Source organism: Pristiophorus japonicus, chromosome 10, assembly GCF_044704955.1.
Source record: "Pristiophorus japonicus isolate sPriJap1 chromosome 10, sPriJap1.hap1, whole genome shotgun sequence".
Taxonomy (NCBI): domain Eukaryota; kingdom Metazoa; phylum Chordata; class Chondrichthyes; family Pristiophoridae; genus Pristiophorus; species Pristiophorus japonicus.
This window is the reverse complement of record NC_091986.1, coordinates 135,440,815-135,454,298: the sequence shown is the minus strand read 5'-3', so window position 1 is coordinate 135,454,298 and position 13,484 is coordinate 135,440,815. Positions and strand designations below refer to the sequence as shown.

General features: G+C 46.1%; 1 protein-coding gene across 1 annotated transcript in view; it reads right to left on the bottom strand.

Moving 5' to 3' along the window:
- Window positions 1-13,484, bottom strand: part of LOC139274800 (PC3-like endoprotease variant B) — a 994,028-nt gene that overhangs the window by 414,029 nt on the left and 566,515 nt on the right. Inside the window, exon 10 of the mRNA XM_070891493.1 lies at window positions 12,099-12,338. Coding sequence (XP_070747594.1) covers window positions 12,099-12,338 — 240 coding nt within the window. The remainder of the gene's footprint in view (window positions 1-12,098; window positions 12,339-13,484) is intronic.

Here is a 13,484-nt window from a genome sequence, read left to right as displayed (position 1 = left end):
TTTATTGCAAAGGGGATGGAGTATAAAAGCAGGGAAGTCTTGCTGCAGCTATGAAAGGTACTGGTGAGGCCACACCTGCAATACTGCGTGCAGTTTTGCTTTCCAAATTTACGAAAGGATATACTTGCTTTGGAGGCAGTTCAGAAAAGTTTCACTGGGTTGATTCCGGGGATGAGGGGGTTGACTTATGAGGAAAAGTTGAGTATGTTGGGCCTCTACTCATTGGAGTTCAGAAGAATGAAAGGTGATCTTATCGAAACGTATAAGATTATGAGGGGGCTTGACAAGGTGGATGCAGAGAGGATGTTTCCACTGATGGGGGAGGCTAGAACTAGAGGGCATAATCTTAGAATAAGGGGCCGTCCATTTAAAACAGAGATGAGGAGAAGTTTCTTCTCTCAGAGGGTTGTAAATCTGTGGAATTCACTGCCTAAGACAGAAATAGACAGTTTCTTAAACAATAAGGGGTTATGGGGAGCGATCGGGGAAGTGGAGCTGAGTCCATGATCAGATCAGCCATGATCTTATTGAATGGCGGAGCAGGCTCGAGAGGCCATATGGCCTACGCCTGTTCCTATTTCTTATGTTCTTATGCATTGTTGGGCTTGTTGGGAGTGAATTTCGATAGCTCATAATAACTGGTGTGGGCAACGCGATGCGTGATATGCCCGTGACCGTTGCAAGGAGCTCAGGCAGCACATCAAATTCATGCTGCCTGATAATTATAGTGATTGTAGCACACAGCCCAGCACTGAGTGCGACAGACTGTCCTTGATGTTTACGCCCCGATTTCAAAATTCTCATCCTTGTTTACAAATCCCTCCATGGACTCACACCTCCATATCTCTGTAATCACTTTCAGCCTCACAATCCCACGAGATGTCTGTGCTGCTCTAATGCTGCCCTCTTGAGCACCTCTGATTATAACTGCTCAATCATCGGTGGCCATGCCTTCAGCTGCTTTGGCCCTAAGCTCTGGAACTCCATTCCTAAACCTCTCCACCTCTCTTTCCTCCTTTAAGACACTCCTTAAAAACTACCTCTTCGACCAAGCTTTTGGTCATCTGCCGTAATTGCTTAAGTAGCTCGGCGTCAAATTTATCTTATAACACTGCTGTGAAGCGCCTTGGGAGATTTTAATACGTTAAAGGCGCTATATAAATAAAAGTTGTTGTTATTAATGTATGCCTCTTTCCTTACCCTCAATTGTTGCCTTACGGCTTTATTCACCCATGGAGGCTCATTAGTGTTTAGTTTGTTCTTTCCTTTTAGCGGATTACATTGTTCTTGCACTCTGTTGAACACCATTTTAAGGGAGCAAAATAGCTCTCCCGTAAGGCCTCCTGCCATCTGAAAGTGGCGGCCATGAGACGGCGCGGAATGGCCTCCGACTCTCCACAGAGGGGCCGCCATTTTGTAAATTGCCCTTCATCAGCTTTTTGCATTCCTTGTTGGTCGGCGGCGCAGCCACCCTTAAAGGGGAGGTGGCGCTGCCGGTGATGCTATTTTATTATAAAATGTTGGCCAACTGCCAGGTCGGCCCGACAATTATGCCCCCAGGTTTAGCTGGGCCGCCAACAGGCAGACTGGCACCCCCAGCTGAAACCCTCCCTGGTAGCTCAGTGGACCAAACTTAAAAATATGCAGAGCTCGTAGCGGCTCTCCCAGTAAACTGAAGGGGAAAGACATTGTGACACGTCAACGCGACGCAGCACGTCCGAGTCGCGCTGATGTCATCAGCGATGTACTGACATCATTAGCGCGGTGCTGATGAGTGATCGGGAAGGTCGACCCGCTGCAAGGGCACTTCGCCCGTCAGCCGCAACTACATCCATGCGGCAGAGAAAAACTTCAAAAAAGGAAGGTGTGCCCCATTTTGGGCAAAGGTGAATTTCTACCCCTAAAGGTTTCCCATTGCTGTTCTACATTGTCGTTTGCCAATTTTGTTGCCCATTTTATTTTCTTATCAGGAGGTATTCCCTTATGCTGTGGAAACAGGCCCTGTGCCTATTTGCACCAGCCGTAATACATATTTGCCCCAGAATAGATGTTATAAGAACATAAGAAATAGGAGCAGGAGTAGGCCATACGGCTCCTCGAGCCTGCTCCACCATTCGATAAGATCATGGCTGATCATCGACCTCAACTCCACTTTCCCACCCGATCTCCATATCCCTTGATTCCCCTGGACTCATCTATCTCAGCCTTTAATATATTCAGATACTCAGCATCCAAGCTCTCTGGGGTAGAGAATTCCAAAGATTCACAACCCACTGAGTAAAGAAATTCCTCCTCATCACTATCTTAAATGGCCTACCCCTTATCCTGAGGATGTGCTCCCTAGTTCTAGACACTTCAGCCAGGGGAAACAACCTCTCAGCATCTGCCCTGTCAAGCCTCCTCCAGAGAGTATAGGCCCAATTTACTCAATCTCTCCTCAGAGCACAACCCTCTCATCCCAGGAATCAATCCAGTGAAACTTTGTTGTATTACTTCCAAAGCAAGTGTATCCTTCATTAGATAAGGAAACCAAAACTGGAAACAGTACTCCAGGTGTGGTCTCACCAAAGCCCTTACAATTGTAGCAAGACTTCCTTAATCTTGTACTCCAACCGCTTTTCAATAAAGGCCAACATGCCATTTACTTTCCGAATTGTTTACTGTACTTGCATGCTAACTTCTGTGTTTCTTGTACGAAGACATCCAAATCTCTATGAACACCAACATTTAAAAGTTTATTTTTAAAACATATTCTGTTTTTCTATTCTTCCTACCAAAGTGAATAACCTCACATTTCCCTATATTATTCTCTCCATCTGCCACATTCTTGCCCACTCATTTAACCTGTCTATATCCCTCTGCAGGCTCTTTGTGTTCTCCTCACAGCTTACTGTCCCACCTAGCTTTGTACCATCAACAAACTTGGATATGTTACACTTGGTCCCTTCATCCAATATTGATTGTAAATAGCTGAGGCCCAAGCACTGATCCTTGCGGCATCATCATCATCATAGGCAGTCCCTCGGAATTGAGGAAGACTTGCTTCCACTCTTAAAATGAGTCCTTGGGTGGCTGAACAGTCCAATATGAGAACCACAGTCTCTGTCACAGGTGGGACAGATAGTCATTGAGGGAAAGGGTGGGTGGGACGGGTTTGCCGCACACTCCTTCCGCTGCCTGCGCTTGTTTTCTGCATGCTCTCGCCAATGAGACTCGAGGTGCTCAGCACCCTCTCAGATGCACTTCCTCCACTCAGGGCGGTCTTTGGCCAGGGACTCCCAGGTGTCAGTGGGGGTTTGCATTTTATCAGGAAGGCTTTGAGGGTGTTCCTGTAATGTTTCCTCTGCCCACCTCTGGCTTGTTTGCCGTGAAGGAGTTCCGAGTAGAGCAGTTGCTTTTGGAGTCTCATGTCTGGCATGCGAACGATGTGGCCTGCCCAGCAGAGCTGATCAAGTGTGGTCAGTGCTTCAGTGGGGATGTTGGTCTGGTCAAGGACGCTAATGTTGGTGCGTCTGTCCTCCCAAGGGATTTGTAGGATCTTGCGGAGGCATCGTTGGTGGCACTTCTCCAGCGACTTGAGGTGTCTACTGTACATGGTGCGGCACCCCACTAGTTATAGCCTGACAACCTGAAAATGACCCATTTATCCATATTCTCTGTTTTCTGTCCGTTAACCAATCCTCTATCCATGCTAATCTATTACTCCCAACCCCTTTCTAAAAACAACCTCCAATAAATTTGTCAAACACGATTTCCCTTTCATAAAATTATGTTGACTCTGCCTAATCATATTATGATTTTCTAAGTGCCCTGTTGCCACTTCCTTAAAAATGGATTCCACTCCATCATCATAGGCATTCCCTCGAATCGAGGATGACTTGCTTCCACGTCAAAAAGTTCACAGCTGTTTCAATGAAGGACCTAAAATTCCAGGTCCAAAATAAATCTTGAAGGGTGGAAGATGCCTGTGCTTGGATTTTTTTAATGAGTGGTGACCGTTGGACACCAGCCACCATACGGGCTTGACAGAGCTAGGTCTTGGCTCAGTAGCAAGGATTAACCAAGACGACTGGAGACCAGCTCTGCTGCACGGACCTGGTGCGCACACATATCGCAGTGTGGCCCGTGCTGCCCCTGGGCCCTCGCCGCTTCCGGACCCCGAACTCACGCCTCTCCTGGGCCCCGATCACGTCCCTCTACAATCTCTCGCCGCTCCTTCGCCCCGACCTCGCTGCTCCTGCTGTACCTGCCCACGCTCCAATCACCGACCTGGACCTTGATGATATCAACTCTTCACTGCCGTTGCTCTCCTGCTCCAGCACATGCTGCTCCCTGGAGTGATACGCCTCCACGCTCCTCCTTCCATACTCTGGCCTGCTCTGATGGCGCTCGCAGGCCAAGGGTCGCGCAGACCTCCATGCTGCTCCCTCCGCTCCTCGACACGCTCCGATGGTGCTCGCAGGCCAGGGGCCGCACGGGCTGCTGGGCCGGACCTCCGCGCTGCTCCTTCCACTCTCTAGCCTGATGACTGATGTCAGGTACAAATGTTTGGCATAAATAATGTCAGACTCAAGAAAAGCAGAAACTAATCTGCATCAACGAATATGCCACTGAAAGAGAGGAATGGAATCCACAGGTGAAAACTCTGTCTGGGAACAGGTACCATCAAGAATGTAGCAAAACAGCAGTTTCCATGTTGTCGCAAGGGAGGGGGAACGTTTGTAAATATAAAACATCTATCCATCTGCAAATCCAACTAAAAGATTTTTTTCCCATTCATTTCTTTATTGGAAAATGATTTGAATGGTTCAATTCTGGTTCAGGGTTCAATAGGCTTGGGCTAGCTCCAATTAAATCAACTGAATGCCTAACTGAAGGCCCATTTGCTTAACACGAACAGGCCATTTTAATATTCCGAACAGTTTATTATTTTAAAAATGCAACTGGTATATATAAATTTGTACGAAACGGTGGATAATTTAACAACTGCAAAACACAGATTAAATTAAAGCAGCGTTTTGATGTTCTAATGCAGGCTGTATTTCGAAACTTACCAAACTCAAACCAATTCTACTTATCTACGTTGGCCTTGTCAATATGTTTTTTGTATAAACAGAAAAAGATATTGATTCACAATATTTAGCACAGTACACTGAAATAATTATGCAATGCCCTAGCATGTCTGACTGTACTAACAAGCTCAGTGTATCAATTCCTGATGCTGAATGTAGCATATGGACATAATAGGGCCAATTCTACTGTCAAGTCCAAAAATAGTCCACTATTTCAGCACACTTAGGTGTTCCTGCACAGTTAGTGAGGTAGCCTATTCCATTGGATTCTTTAGATTCATAATTTGCCTCTTTGTAAAAAGGATTTCCCAGGTGCAGGGAACATTCCACCTAGACGAGTGCCGAATCGGGAGTACAGCAGTTCTTAAAAGGAGGCAGCATATTTTGTTGGAGGTTAAGTTAGAGGCCAAGAATGACTGTAGGAATTCCCAGAACTGCCCCTTTCAGTGAAAAGAGAATGAATGTCTTGTTGGAGAAGGTGACCCTGGCAAAATTGGCAATTTTGGAGCCAGGGACTTCCTCCAAATAGAACCACAGTAACCTAGCGTCACAGGTGGCCAATTGTGTCAATGCTGACTACTCAGTTCAATGTTCCTGGGAAACAAATGGGAAAAAGGTCTCTTGATTGGAGAAGAGCACCAAGGCAGTGAACACATGGGTGTCCACTCAAAGTAAGGAGATTCCTGCACAATGCATGCACTCAGAACACAGTATGCTGCAATGTCTGCAATACAGCCTGCAAGCCATAGGCCCTATCTTGCACATTTTCAGCCTCCTAAATTTCTCAAGATGCACCTCCAACTTGGTGGTTGACAAAGGAATATGTTTTTAATATTGGTGGGGTGGGGGACAGTCAAGGGAGTGGGTGAGGGAGACCTTGATGGATTTATTGATGGTTCACATCAACTTTCTCGTCTCTTCTAACACTCAGTCATCTGCCACTCTGCTGCAAGATACCATAGTGGCCTTGTTACTCTGTGTAAACCCACCCACTGCACTCCCTATTCCAACACATATTAACTTGCTCCTTGTGCAGGAGTCTCTCAGGATGTGGAAGATGGCACCAGGGTGCAGCAAGATGCAGCCTCATCACTACAGCACACCTCAAGGAACTCCAAAGTCCGCAAGCACCAGTGCAGATATTACCGCACAGTCAGGAGGGAGCACTGGCTGAAGCACCAAGGATCAGTGAGCAGGAGCAAGTGGAGGTGCCAGCAAAGAGCAGCAACCAGATGAAGTAAGGGTTAGGGTCAGAGGTGCAACTGTTGCAGTACTCTCTGATTCATACATCACAAAGGCTGCATCATTCTGAGCAGCATTCATTAATTAACAGAAGCTCTTCATGCAATCCTTTAAGAATCTTCATGGAATGGCAGAGAATGTACAGCAGTTCTTCTATGACAGCTGTGCAGGTAGGCCAGAAAGTTTAGGAAGCCTGCAGATTACAATGGGGTGATGGCACCTTCAAGAGATCCTGTTGGAGAGCCCCTCAAGGTCAGAGTGCAAAACCACAAATGAAGTTTTGCTTTGTTCATTATTGGGATCTTATGGACATGTTTGCAACTTTTGTACAGTTGTGTATCCTTTCCCAACCTTAATCTGTTACATATCCCAATTTCCTTGGTTTCCCCTTGCACTGTGACCAAATTATCACAACCTTTCCTTGGTTGTACTGATCTTCAGTCCTACTCTCTGATGGTCCAATCTCATGGTCTATTGTTTGCCTACCTTACAATTAATATTAATTGGGAAAAAAGTCATGTAAATGGTACAGAGGGAGTGGAATTCCTAAAATGCATTGAGGAGAACTTCTTTAGCCAGTATATAACAAGCCCAACAAGGGAGTGGCGGTTCTGGACTTGGTTTTGGGGAATGAAGAGGGGCAAGTGGAAGGGGTATCAGTGGGAGAGCATATTTGGTGCTAGTGATCATAATTCAGTAATATTTAGGGTAGTTATGGAAAAGGATAAAGGTAGACCAGGAATAAAGGTTCTCAATTGGGGTAAAACAAATGTTGCTGAGCTGAGATGGGATTTGGCCAAAGTGGACTGGAAACGGCTACTTGATGGTAAATCAATGTCAGAGCAATGGGAGGCATTCAAGGAGGGGATCCTGAGGGTACAGAGCAAATATGTTCCCTTAAAAAATAAGGATGGGGCTAACAAATCTAGAGCCCCTTGAATGTCAAGGGACATACAGTGTAAAATAAAGAAAAAAATGGAAGCTTAGGACAGATATCGAGAACTCGATACTGCAGAAACTCTAGAGGAGTATAAGAAGTACAGGGGTGCAATTAAAAAAGTTATCAGGAAAGCAAAGAGAGAGCATGAAAGAATGTTGGCAAGTAAAATCAGGGGAAACCCAAAGATGTTTTACAAATAGATTAAGAGGATAACTAGAGAAAGAGCTGGGCCTATTAGAGACCACAAAGGAAATGTGTGTGTGAAGGCAGAAGACGTGAGTATGATTCTTAATGAATACTTTGCATCTGTTTTCAAAAAAGAGGGACGATGCAGACTTTGCAATGAGGAAGGAGGAGTGTGAAATATTAGACGAAATAAACATAGTGAGAGAGGAGGTGTTAAGGGGCTTAGCAGCTTTGAAAGTGGATAAATCCCCAGGCCCAGATGAAATGTATCCCAGGCTGTTAAGAGAAACAAAAGAGGAAATAGCAGGGGCTCTGACCATCATTTTCCAGTCCTCTCTGGCTACAGGTGTGGTGCCAGAGGACTGCTAATGTTGTACCTTTGTTTAAAAGGGCAGAAAGGGATAGACCGCGTAATTATAGGCCAGTCAGCCTGAACTCAGTGGTGGGAAAATTGGAAAAATCCTGAGGGATAGGATAAATCTTCATTTGGAAAGACATGGATTAATCAAGGACAGTCAGCATGGATTTGTTAAGGGAAGGTCATGTCTGACTATCTTCATTGAATTTTTCGAGGAGGTAACCAGGAGGGTCATTGAGGGCAATGCATTTGATGTAGTGTATTTGGATTTTAGCAAAGCTTTTGATAAGGTGCCACATGGCAGACTGGTCACAAAAGTAAAAGCCCATGGGATCCAGGGCAAAGTGGCAAGTTGGATCCAACATTGGCTTAGAGGCAGGAAACAAAGGATAATGATTGATGGGTGTTTATGTGACTGGAAGGCAGTATCCAGCAGGGCTCAGTGCTGGGTCCCTTGCTTTTAGTGGTATATATCAATGACTTGGGCTTGAATGTGGGGTGTATGATTAAGAAGTTTGCAGATGACACGAAAATAGGCTCTGTGGTTGATAATGAAGAAGAAAGCTGCGGACTGCAGGAAGATATCAATGTACTGGTCAGGTGGGCAGAACAGTGTCAAATGGAATTCAACCCGGATAAGGTTGAGGTAATGCATTTGGGAAGGTCTAACAAGGCAAGGGAATACACATTAAATAGTATGACACTGAAAGATGTAGAGGAACAAAGTGATCTTGGGGTGCGGGTCCATAGATCCCTGAAGGTAGCAGGCTAGGTGGATAAGGTGGTTAAGAAGGCGTATGGAATATTTGCTTTTATTAGTCGAGGCATGGAATGCAAGAGCAAGGAGGTTATAGTTGAACTGTATAAAACACTGATTAGTCCACAGCTGGAGTACTGTGTGCAGTTCTGGTCACCACATTACAGGAAAGATGTGATTGCACTGGAAAGGGTGCAGAGGAGATTTACAAGAATGTTGCTTGGGCTGGAGAATTTTGGCTATGAGGAAGGAATGGAGATGCTGGGTCTGTTTTCTTTGGACAGAGGAGGCTAAGGGGAGACCTGATTGAGGTGTATAAAATTATGAGGGGCCAGGATAGCATGGATAAGGAAGGACCTGTTTCCCTTGGCAGAGGGGTCAACAACCAGGGGGCATAGATTTAAAATAATTGGGGGAGGTGGTGGATGGAGAAAGCACAGGAGATACAACAACTGGCCGACAGCCACGTTATGCGAGGATTCTTCACCGCAGTCAAGGCCACCTATGGTCCAAATTCCCAAGGCCCCACCCAACTGCTGGCCAAGAACAGAGAAACACTCATCAAGGACACTGAGGCTGTCAGGGCCCGCTGGAAGGAGCACTTCGAAGATCTCCTCAATCGAGACTCTGTCTTTGACTGGAGTGTTCTCGACTCCATCATGCAGCATGCGATCCACCACTACCTCAGTGAAATCCCAACGTTGCACGAGGTAGGCAAAGCCATAAAACAGCTCAAGAATAACAAGGCTACGGGAGCGGATGGAATCCCTGCTGAGGCACTAAAGTATGGCGGAGAGGCGCTGTTGGCGCAGATACATGACCTCATCTTTCTCATCTGGAGGGAGGAGAGCATGCCGGGAGATCTCCGAGATGCAATGATCGTGACCATCTTTAAAAAAGGGGACAAGTCCGACTGCGGCAACTACAGGGGAATCGCCCTGCTATCAGCCAGTGGAAAAGTTGTCGCTCGAGTTCTCCTCAACCGTCTTCTCCCTGTGGCCGAGGAGCTCCTCCCGGAGTCACAGTGCGGATTTCGTCCCCTACGGGGCACAACGCACATGATCTTTGCAGCGCGACAGCTGCAAGAAAAATGCAGGGAGCAGTGCCAGCCCTTATACATGGCCTTTTTCGACCTTACAAAGGCGTTTGACACTGTCAACTGCAAAGGTTTATGGAGCGTCCTCCTCCGTTTCGGGTGCCCTGAAATGTTTGTCAACATCCTTCACCTGCTCCACGATGACCTGCAGGCCGTGATCCTTACCAACAGATCCATTACAGACCCAATCCTTGTCCGGACCGGGGTCAAGCAGGGCTGCGTCATCGCTCCAACCCTCTTCTCAATCTTCCTCGCTGCCATGCTCCACCTCGCAGACAACAAGCTCCCCGCTGGAGTGGAACTAAACTACAGAACCAGTGGGAAGCTGTTTAACCTACACCACCTCCAGGCCAAGTCCAAGATCACCCAACCTCTGTCGTTGTGCTTCAGTACGCGGACGATGCCTGCTTCTGCGCACATTCTGAGGCTGATCTCCAGGATATAGTCGATGTATTTACTGAGCCATATGAAAGCATGGGCCTTACGCTAAACATCTATAAGACAAAGGTCCTCCACCAGCCTGTCCTCACCACACAGCACTGCCCCCCAGTCATCAAGATCCACGATGCGCCCTCGACAACATGGACCATTTCCCATACCTCGGGAGCCTCATCAACAAAAGCAGACATTGATGCGGAGACTCAACACCGCCTCCAGTGCGCCAGTGCAGCCTTCGGCTGCCTGAGGAAAAGAGTGTTCGAAGACCAGGCCCTCAAATCTACCACCAAGCTCATGGTCTACAGGGCTGTAGTAATACCCGCCCTTCTGTATAGCTCAGAGGCATGGACGATGTGCAGAAAACACCTCAAGTCGCTGGAGATATATCACCAATGAAGTCTCTGCAAGATCCTGCAAATCCCCTGGGAGGACAGGTGCACCAACATCAGTGTCCTTGTCCAGGCTAACATTCCCAGCATTAAAGCACTGACCACACTCGATCAGCTTCGCTGGGCAGGCCACATAGTTCAGCATGCCAGACACGAGACTCCCAAAACAAGTTCTCTATGTGGAGCTCCTTCACGGCAAACGAGCCAAAGGTGGGCAGTGGAAATGTTACAAAGACACCCTCAAAGCCTCCCTGATAAAGTGCAACATCACCACTGACACTTGCGAGTCCCTGGCCAAAGACCACCCTAAGTGGAGAAAGTGCATCCGGGAGGGCGTTGAGTCTCAACGCCGAGAGCGTGAAGAGATCAAGCGCAGGCAACGGAAGGAGCACGCGGCAAACCTGTCCCACTCACCCCTTCTCTCAACGACCGTCTGTCCCACGTGTGACAGAGTCTATGGCTCTCGTATTGGACTGTTCAGCCACCAAAGAACTCACTTCAGGAGTGGAAGCAAGTCTTCCTCGATTCTGAGGGACTGCCTATGATGATGAGAGGAGATATATGGGGAAATGTCTTTACCCGGAGGGTGGTGGGGGTCTGGAACTCACTGCCTGAAAGGGTGGTAGACGCAGACACCCTCACCACATTTAAAAAATACTTGGATGTGCACTTAAAGTGCTGTAACCTACAGGGCTACGGACTAAGAGCTGGAAAGTGGGATTAGGCTGGATAGCTCTTGGTCAGCCGGCATGGACACAATGGGCTGAAATGGCCTCCTTCCATACTGTAAATTTCTATGATTCTAAAGTCTTTTATTATTTACACATACTCAAAAATGCTCAAATTTGTGTCTACCCTAATAAATTCCTGTACTTTATCCATGCAAAATCTAAGCTGTTACTCACAAACTACCACTGTTTAGTTTGTTGATATTGTTCAGGGTTGGCTTATGTGATTTAAAGTTCTGATGAAGCATGCCATATGACTTTGGAAATATACAAAGGAAAGAACTTGCATTTCTATAGTGCCTTTCAGGTCCTCAGAATGTCCCAAAATACTTCACAGCCAATTATTTACCTTTGAAGTGTAGTCACTGTTGTAATGTAGGATAACGTGGCAACAAATTTGCACAGCAAAGTTCCACAAACAGCAATGAAATAAATGACCAGAAAGTCTGTTTCATTGGTGCTGGTTGAAGGATAAATGTTGGCTGGAATACTGGGAGAACATCCCTGCTCTTCCTTGTTGAGGGCAGAAGGAATGTCTGTTTAATGCCTCATCCAAAGGATGGCACCTTCAACAGTGCAGCACTCCCTCATTACGGCACTGAAGTATCAGTGATGAGAGTGCTACCACTTATGGCTGACATCCAAGAGTTGGAATTTTCAAACTACTACCCAAAGAAGCCTGATCACTTAGACCACCTTTTTCTGCAAGGCAGTAAAATAGTGTAAAAACGACTAACAAACTCAATACACTCTCAGGAGTAAGCCAACAGAAACAGAAGTGTTTTGAGAAATAGTTTGCTATTGTACTATTTTATAACATTCCAATAATTATTATATACCACTACAAATAACAGTCTCTGGTACTCAATTTTACAACACTGGACTGACTCACCAAGTCTAGTTCATTTGCCATATCTGCATCAAAAGGCGAGTCATTTGTTCCTCCTGTAGGAATTACTGTCATCACTCCTGGACAAGCCTCTGAGTAGAAGGTACTGAGGCCTAAATGACTAACCGCTCCAACAGCCACTGTAAAAATACTATTCACATATCCATCAGCACCACAGTGATCCTGAATCAAACCACCGTTTCCTGAGGCCCAGATGAAAATATTTCCTTTACCATTGCGACCCTATAAAATAAAAAGGGAAAGGAGTTTGTTTTCCTAAGTGAAATACACTTTCTTCAATACATTCAGTTATGAAGAGCAGCCAGATTGGAAAGATATTTTTGATTATACAACTTCAATTATAGCATCCTTCACACGGATACTTTTCGGGTTTCAAAATGTACAGAAACATTAATTGCAAAGATATCTGCAATGTTAGCACTTTATTCAATGGGAATAATGTGCTTTTATTGAATATATATATATAAGGCAGTGTCAAGCAGAAACATGACAACTCTCGATTTGCAAATAAATTTTTCTCTTATGCTGTGACACATTCCTTAAAACCTGTAATGACATTGATTTGTTATGGTTTGTTTATTTGTTCCTGGGATGTGGGCATCGCTGGCAAGGCCAGTATTTATTGCCCATCCCTAATTGTCCTTGAGAATGTGCAGGTGAGTCGCCTTCTTGAATCGCTGCAGTCGGTGTAGTGAAGATACTCCCACAGAGCTGTTAGGGAGGGAGTTCCAGGATTTTGACCCAGCGGCAATGAAGGAACAACATTTTCTATGTCAGGATGGCATGTAACTTGGAGAGAAATTAAAGGTGATGGTGTTCCTATGCGTCTGCTGTCCTTGTCCTTCTAAGTGGTAGAGGTCGCGGGTTTGGGAGGTGCTGTCGAAGAAGCCTAGGTGAGTTGCTGCAGTGCATCTTGTAAATGGTACACATAGCAGCCACGGTGCGCCAATGGTGGATGGGGTGCCGATCAAGCGGAATGCTTTGTCCTAGATGGTGTCGAGCCTCTTGAGTGTTGTTGGAATGGCACTCATCCAGGCAAGTGGAGAGTATTCCATCACACTCCTAGTTTGTGCCTTGTAGATGGTAGAAAGGCTTTGGGGAAATATGAGTTGAGACACTCGCTGCAGAATACCCAGCCTCTGACCTGCTCTTGTAGCTATAGTATTTATGTGGCTGATACAGTTAAGTTTCTGGTCAATGATGATCCCCAGGATGTTGATGGTGGGGGATTCAGCAATGGTAATGCCATTGAATATCAAGGGACGGTGGTTAGACACTCTCTCATGTTGGAGATAGTCATTGTCTGGCACTTGTATGGCTCGAATGTTACTTGCCACATATCAGCCCAAGCCTGAATGTTGTCCAGGT